We start from the raw sequence: 12,229 nt of genomic DNA on the forward strand, positions 1-12,229 counted from the left end.
CTGCAGACAAGGACAGTCTGTAATCCTTGAAGTCGCACCACAGCATAAATTGTCTTTGTAGCTCAGATGACATTTCCCCGGATGAGGTTCCCCTTGTGCCCCCAACATGCCCATTAACAAATGCAAGGTTGATGGAACATTAACCCAATTAATGATCCCAGTGCTCTTCCCCTCAGTGAAGGATCTCTGGCTGAGGTTTGACTGAGCTTTCTGAAATACCTAAGTAAATTCCAATGTCATAAAATCTTACACTAGGGAAGTAACTGCCTTCACCTGACAGCTCTGGCAGTGGGGAACCTGCTTAGGAGGGAGGGGCTTTTGGGTCACTTTGCTGTGGTCACAGTCATCTCCCTGCTTTTAATTAAAATGAGAATTTTGACATAATTAAAAGGAACCATTTAAACTGTATTACCTTTTGCAGCGATTTACCACAGTGGAAGAGGCTTTCTACACAGCAGATGCTTGAAGATAAAGTTAACATTCCTGTTTCAGTGTACAGAGCCCAGCTCCAGGATCCTCTTGTGCTCTGCCAGCCATGGTGCTGGGTTGTGAATTACCTTCCTACTTCATAAATCATCAGGCAGAGGCAGCGAGCGGAAGGAGATGTTGATGAGTGCCTCAGTCCCAAGCACTGTGCTCTGCAGATCGATGGGGCTCATCTCTCACGAGCCCAGCCAAGTACCGCTCAGGTCAGGCAGTCACTGCAATCACAGCCCTGTGTCTGGGATTAGCACACTAGGAAGGGTGGGACGATGTGCTGGCCATGCTGGCAGAATAGGAACCACTGAGGTACAGAAAGAGAAATCGCCCTACAGCCAGTGCCCTGCCAAAAAATGCCTTAGACCCATGGTCTTAAAAACAGTGAGGAAGTTTCAAGGTACTTCATCACTAAAACTGTGTGCTCTTGGCCACACATACATGCAAGGTGTGCTTTTTAACCTGACTTTAATCTGAGTATTATGGGCTCCTTCATTTTCTCCTGAAAGCTCACTCTTTGTACTAGCAAAATAAAATCAGTACATAATTTCATATGCAGAGTGAATTGCGGTATTCTTTCTTCCAAGGAAGTATATTAGTTTTCATTTTTAGGGACAGCTGTTAAATGGGAAGCGTGGCAACAGGAATGCCCTAAGTAAGTGGTACTAACTCCCACTGAGCGATACTCACCTGCAAACATGGACATTGAGCAAAGAGTGCTCCTGAGCAGAAATCTAACCATTAGGTCAGATTTATAGGGCAGGTGATGGCAAAGACATGATACGCTTACTGAGCTGATGGTTTAATTACTCACCCTTGGAAACAAGAAGTGCAAATCAAACACCTTCTCGATGGGGACAAACCAGCAGACTTCAGAGGATGCTCTCTCCGCAGCAGAGCTCACAGGGGTGATGCTCAGCACAGCACCACAATACCTCATTTATGAGAAACATTGGAGGGTAATCTCGATTTGATTCGATTTGCTGGGCTGTACTGCTGCCAAGTGCACTCTGTCCCCAGCGGCAGATTGGGCCTGACATGCTTAATAAATTAATCTGCCTGACAAAGTGCTGCTCCCTCCCCTTCCTCCAGCCCCCCAGACAGCACAGGAAGTCAGGAAGATGGGGAAGGGCTGTGCAGTCGCTCCTGATGATGAGAGAAATGGGGCTGCTCCCCCTGACCCAGGGTGTGGGATGGGAGTCAGACCCCATTTCCTGCCCCACAGTGTTTTCCCAGGGTGCTGCATAAAAGCCAGTGTGTTTAAACCAGCTTTCTATGCCTATATATCCCAATGCTCCTGGAAAATACTACTTCGTATGGAAGCTTAAGTCTTAGCAGTGAGGATCTTCACTTGAGCTTTGCTTGATGGGAATTACTAGATGCAAACTAGGACACAGATAACAACTACTGCTTTGTTCTACAGAAATGTGAAATTCAGTAAAATTCACAATCCCTTACTTTTTTCTTAACTGTGTGATCCTGGTAACTAACTAAAGCTTTCTGGATCTGATCCTGGCAATCAAAAAGCAGAAATGCTCATCCTAAATACTTCTATTCACTTTTCTCTCTCCAAAGACCCGTATCTTTTCTTCCCTGGCCCACACAGTTCATCCCACAGACAACAGAAAAGGCATTTAAAAGTCTCTGCAGGTAAGGCAGTGTTGTTCCCCATAATACACAGCACTTGTCTCATGTAATTGGATCCTGCATGAAGGGGAAGACAAGAAAGGGTGAGCAGCAAAGTACTTTCAAATCCCAGAGAGCCACCAAAGCCCAGGTCTAATCATATCAGAGTAGGAGATAGAAGAAACACATTTACTCCTGGAGCTTTGGCTCTACAGGTAAGTGAACTGCTTGGCAACATTATTTCCCCTGATCCTACTACTCTTTTGAGCTAAACTCTGCTGGGATTGAATAAATCTGATTGTTTGGTTATAGTATGTAATGTAACTTAATGGGACTAAAACCAGAACAGTTTCTGGTCTGGACTACAAGGGACCACAACAAGTTCATTAGCAGACAAACAGATCATACAGAATGTGTGGTTCCTGAATGATTATTGCCATTGCATGGTAAATGGAAATGGAAGTAGCAAACACTGCCCTAGTGCTGATGTCAAGTGCAAATGCTGCAAGACCAATTTTGCATGGAAATCCCCTCCACAGACCTGTTCTGAAGTGGGCTAAAATCTCTGCCTTGAACAAATGCCACTGGGATGCCCAAGCAGATTTCTCATTGCTTCTGCTGTCTGGGTCTGCTTTTGACATGCAGGGACATGAACTTCCAGAGATTTCTTGCTGCCACCTAGTGTTACCCATCGACAGAGTGATAGAGATTCCTAACATCAACACAACTTGGTGCATCTGAGGGAAATCAGCAGCACCACTGGAGCTTCAGCCAACCCATGGAGTAAGAAACCTCCCATGCTCCATGGGTGTTCCACTGCAGCAGCATTACTGTATTTAACCATTCATTTTCCATGCTCTGCTCAGGGGTCATTGCCATGGAACAGACACCAGAAGGATCCTACTGCTTCAGCAGCCATCCTGCAGCATCACCTCCACCTGATTAGTCCTTCATGTGTCCAAACCCTACTTCTTGCCCCAGACATCTTCTGAGTCAGTGTGGGGAAAGTTCTGGAGGCAAAAAGCTTGGCTAAACAAAGGGAAACAACAGCCAGGTTAGCAGCAATGGGGCCAAAGCCACCTCCAGGCAGGAAGCTGGGAGTGTGGCAGGCAAGCCAGTGAGAGGAGTTACTGGAACAGTCTCCTATAGCTCTGTCTTCAGGGACCAACTTCCACGTTAAAAAAAGAACCTGATTATGAGTGTCCTTGCTCAGGATCCAATTCCTAGCTTATTTCAGGTTATGGAGTGCTACCTGGAGAGTATTCCCAGTCTGGTATTCCCAGAAGAGACCAGATTCGATTTCTGAAATGCTGATATTGAGTTTGCCCCTTTTATGGGTTTTTTTGAGCAGGCTTGTCCACCTCCACGGATGTAGACTGTGAACTCTGTATTTACTGCTAATCTTTACTTGGAGTACTGCAAAGTTCTGTGCACCCACATAAGCTTTCATTAACTCTTGCTCTTGCAAGATTCCTCCAACACTAATATTACTTAAAATCCCAATGTGCTGATGCAAACAAGTGTTTAAAAACATTCTTTTTTAATCATATTGGAGGAAACTACTTTTACCCACTGAAATCTGCAATCTATGTTATTGTCTGCTATTGCTGCAGACCCAGGCAAAGTAAGTCCTTTGTCGTGCAAGCAGACAAATTCAAATCAATGCCAACTGTTACATGAACCCAGATAATGAAGGAATTCTGAACAACACCCTTAGATCTGTACTCTGCAGACAGCAAACTCTGACACTGCTCCAGGGACAAGCACAATGAGCTCAGCTGGACTGTGCAGGTGTAGGTGCAAGCCTACCTCCAAGTGTCTGCAGGAGGAGGGCATCAGTAGCACAAACTCCTTCGAGGATGTCAAGGACCTTTTAAACGAGACAACATGATTAGCAGCTAACAGATTATCATCCCCTCCAAGGCAGTGGGGCAGTGATATATTGAAAGCCTTATTTCAGTGCTGAACTTGTCTACACAGTCCAACATGGACCAGAGCATCGTTCTGTACCAAGTACTATCTGTGCTAGCTCAAGGGACCACATCTGTAAACTACATTTCTGCAGGCATTACCCCTGGGTCATCTGAGCACATTTAAAGGACAGAAATAAAATGGAATGTGGAAAAAATCTTTTTTGCCACTTACAGTATTTATTCTGTGTGCCAGGTGAGGTTTTTTACTGGCAATTTCTTTGTTTCTCTAGGATGGCCAGGTCCTGCTTGAATGCTGTGTCTACAGTTCAGCTGCAGACAGACCCTCCAAACAAGTATCGTGGTCAGAAACATCATGTGAATAGTCAATTTTCTGGTTCATTAGTTGAACTGAAAAACTGAGGATTATTTTGTGTTTTGAGTCAAGCTGAAATAATAACATCTTGTTTCTTTCTTCTCCAAATGAGGCTCTAGAAAAACAACTTCAAGTCAGGCTGGATCAAGTGTTTCAATACTGTGAAACACAATGGTATGAAAATGAAAGATCTGCTGCTAGAAAGCTGACCAGGAACTTTGCTGTTCAGAAAGCCTGGAACTCAAAACTGTAAAGAAGAGCTGAGAATGCATCAGTTAAACACACTATGGGAAGAGATGCTTCCTTAGAATAGAGCAGAGTAGAATATTTCAGTTACAAGGGACCTACAGTGATCATTCAGTCCAACTGCCTGAGCAATTCAGGGCTGACCAAGTTGAAGCATTTTATTAAGGGCATGGTCCAAATGCTTCTTAAACACAGCCAGGCTTGGCTTCACTTTATGATGGCAGTGTGACCGTGTAGTAAAAACTCCATACACCAGTTAATGTACTTTTGACTGAGATGAAGGTGTATTAATGTCACTGCATGTATGTGACATGGGTAAGGAGAAGACCTGAGGAGAGTGCAAGGAAAGGAGAAACTACTATTAGTGGAGCAATATCACTCCTGTCCCTTAGCTTCTGTCCTCTGGCCCAGGGTCCATCGGTAGCTCCTGCCATGGTGGTACCAAAAAGAGAAGTTGCTGTAGAAGGGCTGCTTCCTGGGACAGTGTTTTGATAGCAAAACCTGATACAGACAATTTCTGACCTCCAAAATGCATCTCTTCTAACTGACACTCCTCACAGTGAAACTGCACTTCCCATAAAATGAACTACTGATCTGAAAAATGTCTTCCTATTCTCTTATTTGGGCATTTTCTCTCCTGTTAAACTCAACTTGACAGGCAGCACCAATATTCTTCCGAAGGACTTACTTAAAACCCTGTAATTTTATGAAATCAATAAAAAATAACACCAAAAGTTCCCTCTGCACAATGCAGTATGCAGGAGAACATATTAACCTAGGGATATAAGTGATACAAAACTTCTGAGCTGTCTGCTTCTGCCATTTATTTATACTGTGGCTGATTTTCTTACTTGTACAGTGATAGATGTCCTGTGAGATTATACAACATTGGCAGCTTGGCTCTTCTCAGTGAGTCACAGTAAGACACATCCATGGACACTAGGTGGCATATTTGTATTGTATCTGTACAAGGGAGCATGGATACTAACTGAAATAGTATTGTTATGTAAAAACCTGGTAAATCAAACAGCTCTCAAAAGTAAAGCATTATCCCTTTGGAAAAAAACTTACTTAAATAAGTTCTGGTAGCTTCTTCTGGCTCCATGTAGCAACAAACACTTTCCTGTTTAGTGATCAAAATTAACTGAAAGTGGGGTTGTCTTACAGAATAGAATCATAGAATCACAGAATGGTTTGGGTTGGAAAGGACCTTAAGATCATGCAGTTCCAATCCCTTGCCATGGGCAGGGATGCCTCACCCTAGGATCATGTTGCCCAAGGCTCTGTCCAACCTGGCCATGAACACTTGCCAGAGATGGGGAACTTACCACTTCCTTGGGCAACCTGTTCCAGTGCCTCAGCACCCTCACAGTAGAGAACTGCAAATAACTCCAGATCTGCCCATAACCACACACAGAGAAGATAATCATGGAAGAACTCAGGCTGGAAGGGAGCTCTGCAGTCATCCAGTCCAACCTCCTGTTCAGAGCAGGGCTAGTTGAAGTCCAGCCAGGCTGCAAAGGGCACTGTTCAAGTTTTGCCTGCTCTCTACAAGTACCTGACAGGAGGATGGAGCCAGGAGGTTGCTGGTCCCTTCTCCCAAGCAACAAGTGATAGGACAAGAGGAAACGGCCTCAAGCTGCGCAAGGGGAGTTTTAGATGGGGCTGAGGAACAATTCCTTCCCCAGAGGGTGCTCAGGCATTGGAACAGGCTGCCCAGGGCAGGGCTGCAGGCACCGTCCCTGCAAATGTTCACACACCGTGAAGATGAAGCCCTCAGTGCCATGGGTTAGTGATGGCCGTGGCAGTGCTGGGGAATGGTTGGACTTGATGCTCTTGAAGGCCTTATCCAACATGGGTGACCCTATGATCCTATGAAAGCCTGAGATCCTTCAGTCCCTGCAGGCTGCTGTCTTACTGCTCAACCACACTTGCTGGCAACACATTTTCCTTCCATCCAGGATTCCTATGCTACAGTGTGTTGGCTCTTGCTTGTTTGTAGGTACCCCCTCCACCTTCTCCCTGCTGAGCATGCACCAGCCCCAACGTGCAACTGCAAACTGTGTAATTAGGAAACGTGAGCTCTTCAGCATGAATTTCCATGATGTGGTTACAAGGAAGGCCCACGAGATGTCAGCAGACTTCCAGGTCCTGTCCCAGAAAGAGCAACGCTATGGGATGGGAGCCAACCTTCATCAAGCAACAACTTCAGACAGCCCCACCTACAGAGTGGGACTGTACCACGAGAAGAATCAGTGCCATGGAAGACAGAGTACCATGGAAGAATCAGTAAAAGGAAGAAGCTATCAAGAAGAAGAGGTAATAATTTGGGAGGGTGAGGAAGGGAGTTCAGGACAACCACCACTTGCCCATCTACACCAAGCTGCAGGCAAAGCCTTTGAGCAGCTCTTAATCTCTAAACCCTCCTTTTCCTGGTTAGGCATCTCCTCTGTGCAGTTCCACATGGGATGAGAGAGCTGGGGGTTATCTAATGACACCTGTACATCTCTTACTGCTCAAGCCCAGACAAGGGATCTTCATCTCTGCTCTTTGAGGTCATTGGCCACTTGGCACCACTGTACATGGCTCTGTGCAGATGCTCAGTGTCCCCCATCTGAAGAATAACCCCAGCATTGTGTGTTTCCAGAAGAAAATGGCATTTCTTCCTCCAGTAACTCGGCAGGAGTGAGGACACTCAGCTGCTCACTGCACTGGGAACATGAGAAGGGATTTTAACACATCTTCAGTGCAGTCCTGCTCCCACTGGCAGCAGCAGATATTTAAGCATCTTAGCGGAGCATCTTTACAAAGCCAATGCTAAGCTCTTTTGGCAAAAATCCCCAAAGTAAGGGTTCTGGTGTTTGCTTTCCTAATATATTGAGCAGAGTGAAGAAACCATTAAGTTTTGCTGCCTAAGGACATTTGATTAGTTATTGGTTCTGAAGCTTTCAAAAAATCAAAGGGTGGCAACAAACTGAAGCTCTTATGTAGTGTCACTGTGAAGACAGGCCAAACATACTGTGTGCTGAGGGCAAACATACAAACCATGAGCTCCAGGTACATGGGACAACTACAGCGTATTAAAAGCAAGAGGACTGAAAGGCCTGCTATCAGGGTGTCAGGCTTCATGAAGCCTATTTTAAGCACAGGAAGACACAGTTCACATTTTCCCTGTAGTTATTTCAGTGAAAAATCAGCCTTTCTTCAAGCCTCCCTGCCTCCATAGCCCAAACTGATGAAGATCACTGCTGCTTTCCATTTCTCATGAAGTTTTCTACTGTGTTTTACTGACTCAGGTTAGAATGTGAAATACACAATAGCCTGCTGGTATCTGGGTCACCCACACTGAGCAGGGGAATCCCATTATTGTCTCTGCTCGTATTTGAAATGAATGGATTTGTCCAGTCAGCTCAGGCTTGGATTCAAACGCTGGTATTACCATGACAAGCCACCACCTACCACATGCAAAAGCACTACAAGCCTTTCATCCCAGTGAATGCAGAGGCATGGCAATGACTTCCCCCAGGATATCAGGGAGGCCAGGGCACTGCCTCTTCATCATAACTGCTGCTGCCTTTGAGTACAGATGGAGCAGTGAGAATACTTATCATTTATTAGTTTTACCCAAAGGGATTCACTATGTACCATCAGCTCCTATTTGCTTTGCAGACTGAGAAACAAACAACACCACTTACCATGAAAGATGCAAAACCTATAGAAGAGAGCCTTTCCCTTCCCCTGCTTCAGCTTTGGGTGAAGCCCAAAGCAACCAAACACCAGTTCTGCCTCAAAACCAACATTCGTGCTCTCAAAGTCCACCTTTATGATCTGTGCTACTCCTCAGTCACAGAGGAGCATCTATTAGCAGGAACACTGCTGCCTCACACCATACAGGTAGTCAATACTGAAGTAATTGAATAGAGGATAGTTCAGGAGTGCAGAACAGGGGAGTTACAGAGCTGCTGTATGACCTGAAACCACAGCACGAGCTAACTGTGGCCAATAGCCTCAGCTTGCCTTAATACTGTGACTCAGGATGTGATTACAAATCTTCTTCTGCTCCACCTCAGTGCATTCACAAGTGGGTTAATTAAACTATCAACTGCTGGGTGGAAAAGAGAAAAGCTGCAAACACACATAAGGAATTCCATCTAAATCAAATGATTGTGCTGAACTAGTTCAGCGACATTGGATGTTCTCAGTTTTGAAGGGGTTGCAACTGAGTTTCTCTCCATAAGTTATATCAAAACAAGGCATGTCAATTCTTATTAAATATACAGGAAAATGGTATCCTGCAATGGAGTTAAAAGTAAGTTCTGAGATGACATTCACTGCCTCTCAGTTGCTATTAAAACTAACCTGTCTTTTCTCACACTATTATGGAGGCCCATTTCAATAGGCTATAATTGAGACTCAGATAGGGAAAGTAACTGGAGGGTGAAAGCACATTTTCTTGAATTCTTCAGTTTTAACTTCATTTCCTTGCCTAACTATACCTTTGGAGCAGTGGCATGCAATTAACTGCAACTTGGGTGATCTGCTTCCAAATTCCCACCTTCCATCTCTGCAGAACATCTTCCCTGTTGGTGCCTCTGCAGATGGGCTCATCTGTGCTCAGCCACATGGCCACTGCTGAGATGGGTACCAGGTTGCAGGAATCCTGCCCCAGCACATGCATCCTGGGAAGATGTCATAGGATGCACAGCTGCATCAAGGACCACCATGGCTGAAGGCCACATTGGAAGAATAAGCTCAGCATGGGAGATGCATTCTGGCTCCTGGCCCCAGTCCTTTCCTGGCACAGGATGTATTAGTTTAGAAGTGCATCCCTGGAATACGCACATATATAGACCCCTGATATACAGATGTATGTAAACCTCTGATACACAGACAGAAAAGCAAGAACTGACAATTTCTTGGAAACAACTGACAGTGATTTTCTCCACTTCAAAATGTGGCAATCACTCATGTAGGGCTTGATCCTTCATACCCTGCAGTGTGTAGTGCTTCAATGGGACTCTACACGTGATTTTGTAGGCTGAGAACCACAGCTGTATTGCCTATTTGGTGCTGAGAATGTTTTAAAACCTTTGAAGCTTATGGACTTGTGGCTCTAGAACTGCAGAAAAGACATCCAGGGATATTTCTGGTGCTAAGAAGGGCAGTGGAACAAAGTCACTCTCCTCCCCTAGCAGGAAAAGATGTGCCTACTTTTTTTTCCTCATTACTGTGGGCCTCTATTATAGTGTAAGACTTTGGTTTTATCCCTTTGTCCTGGAGCAACACCCAGCAGTCCTGATCAGGAAGTGATGTGTCCTTCGGGAGAGGCAGTAAATGTAAATTTAGCATTTAGCAAAGAGCACTATCAAATATAAGTACAGGGTCTGCATTCTCAGGATTATGTGATTTTCTCTCACTGCAGAAAAACCCACATGAAAATGAAATCCCATATTTCTTTCACAACTGCATCACGGTGGGATGTAGGCTGCCACCATCACACAGGTGTGATTTAGTGGGATGTTAGGATGTGCAATCCCAGAAACACCCCTAAATTGGGGCATATCTGTCTACCGGAATCCTGAGCCTCTAAGGATGGAAATCCCAGAGCCATGCTGGTGCCTGGTCCAGTGCTACTCTGTCCTCCAAGCCCAGTTCTCTTTCCCAGCTGTCCAGCCTGAGCCTCCCAAGCTACAACCCAGGGCTGTTTCCCCTCCTTTTACCACCTGGTGAGAAGCTCAGCACCATCACTGCTCCAGGCAGCAGTGGGTGGCAATGAGATCCCTCCCTGAGCTCCTTGCCCGGCTGAACAAGCAATTTAATTTCTTTGGTGTACTTCTCCCTCTCTCCCTTGCTCCAAAACTGCCTTTGCCTGAAGCACCATTCCTAAATTAATTACCAAGGAGCTTTATGCTGCATCGTTCTGGGCATCCACCAGGGCTTGTGGCTTTTCCTTCTGCTGCCCAGCAGCATGAAGCCCTGCAAGACCCGTGACTCACAGTCTTCTGGGACATTCATTCAAGTTCTATATATATATATATAACTCCTTTTCCTTGCAGCTCTACTATTAAATATTTGGATTTACAGCTCTTGCTGTACTTGCACACTCCCCAGCAGTGCTTGTCTCCCAGGACAGTCACTATTTGTGTTGCTTCATTAAGGTTGCATACAATTAAAGGGAGGTTAGGAAGCTCAAAAGTGACTTTGCACAATACCTTCATAGGAGCGAGCTGGATGGGAGTGATGCATGAGGGATCCACCATAGGCTTTGGCCTGTTGGCCGTGTCTGCCAGCAAGCTGTGCCACTGCTGAGGTAGTCCCGTGAACTTCTGCTCCCGGTGGTCGAAGCCAGTGTGAACCCGGTGCTCGAAGTTGGAGGGCCCGGAAATTTCCAGCCTTTTCTTCTTCTTCCCGAACATGGTGGAAAGATCTGGAGAAGTCACAGGGAAAGAGGGAACACAAATCCATCTTTATGCTTTGTTGCACCTGGAGCCATTCTCAACTGCATAGAAAATTTTAGTAGATGTCATTAGCCAAATACCTGAATGAACTTTACTCCACACATATTAGCTTTGAGATCTATGCAAGGAAAGCACAAATCTGACCTCCTCTCACAGGATCTGAGATTTTGAGATATTAATCCATTCTCTAAACATGCTCAAAATACCTTATGGAGCAAGGAAATGACTCTATTCCAAGGAGAAAAAGCCCAAGGTCCTGCTTTCGACTCCTCTCTGTGCTATCTGCTCATGCTCTGAGCTGCGCTCTGTGAAAGGTCACAGCAATACTAGCAGCAATGCATGGCTTTGCTTGGACAACAGCACATGGTGTAAGTGGTGAGTGTACTCTGATGCACCGCAAGAGCAAATGCACACCCAACTTTCCATCTTAAATCTATACACCAGATCTTGGAGAAGGGGCATCCCATACAGATGAAAGCCTGGCCCCACTATGCTCGTATCTAGATCTCATCCAACAGCAGTAAAAGAGGGATTATTCCTGTGCTATTTCAGAGATGCAGACAGACAGAGAGCTCAGATCTCATTCCAACCTGGTCAAATGGCCTTTATCTTCATTCATAAAGGGTCCTGCTTAAAAACAATACCATGTATCAGCTGCTATCATCATCACATTTACATGGCATGACTTCTTCTTTGGCAGAGAAATGATTTGCTGTGAGAGCCCCATGCCTGAAGTGCCTGGGTGGGTACAGCTCACTGGGTCCCCACCAGCAGAATCAGGTAGGATTCATCACAGCAACAGCCTCACTCCTTGTAAGGTCCAGAAGGAAGGATCAGCTCCTTTGGGCATTGTGCAGGTAATGTGGAGGAGTCCCTCCAAAGCTGTACAAGCAAGGAACCGGAGGCTGTTGGAGGAAATGGGAGCAGCTTGTGCACCACTGGAGAGGTAAAGCTGGCTGGTAAAGCTGGCTGGTAAAGCTAATCATTACAGCACTTACTCTACAGAAAGTAAGTGTTGTGGTCAACTCTTTAGCTGTTATTTCCTGGCAAGAGTGGGTTTGTTTGCCTTCCTCCAGTCTGCTTTACCTCCTCCTGAGGAAGGGTTTGCAGGACACACAGGGAGCACAGGCTGATAG

General features: G+C 45.5%; 1 protein-coding gene across 2 annotated transcripts in view; it reads right to left on the reverse strand.

Annotated features, from left to right (window-relative positions):
* The window catches only part of PAK5 (p21 (RAC1) activated kinase 5), a 122,412-nt gene that overhangs the window by 29,195 nt on the left and 80,988 nt on the right, over window positions 1-12,229 (reverse strand). For both annotated transcript variants that reach the window (XM_005147501.4, XM_034061104.1), the window contains exon 2: window positions 10,848-11,062. In XM_005147501.4, coding sequence (XP_005147558.3) covers window positions 10,848-11,051 — 204 coding nt within the window. In that variant the 5' untranslated portion in view covers window positions 11,052-11,062. The remainder of the gene's footprint in view (window positions 1-10,847; window positions 11,063-12,229) is intronic.

This window comes from Melopsittacus undulatus, chromosome 3 (genome assembly GCF_012275295.1).
Source record: "Melopsittacus undulatus isolate bMelUnd1 chromosome 3, bMelUnd1.mat.Z, whole genome shotgun sequence".
NCBI lineage: Eukaryota > Metazoa > Chordata > Aves > Psittaciformes > Psittaculidae > Melopsittacus > Melopsittacus undulatus.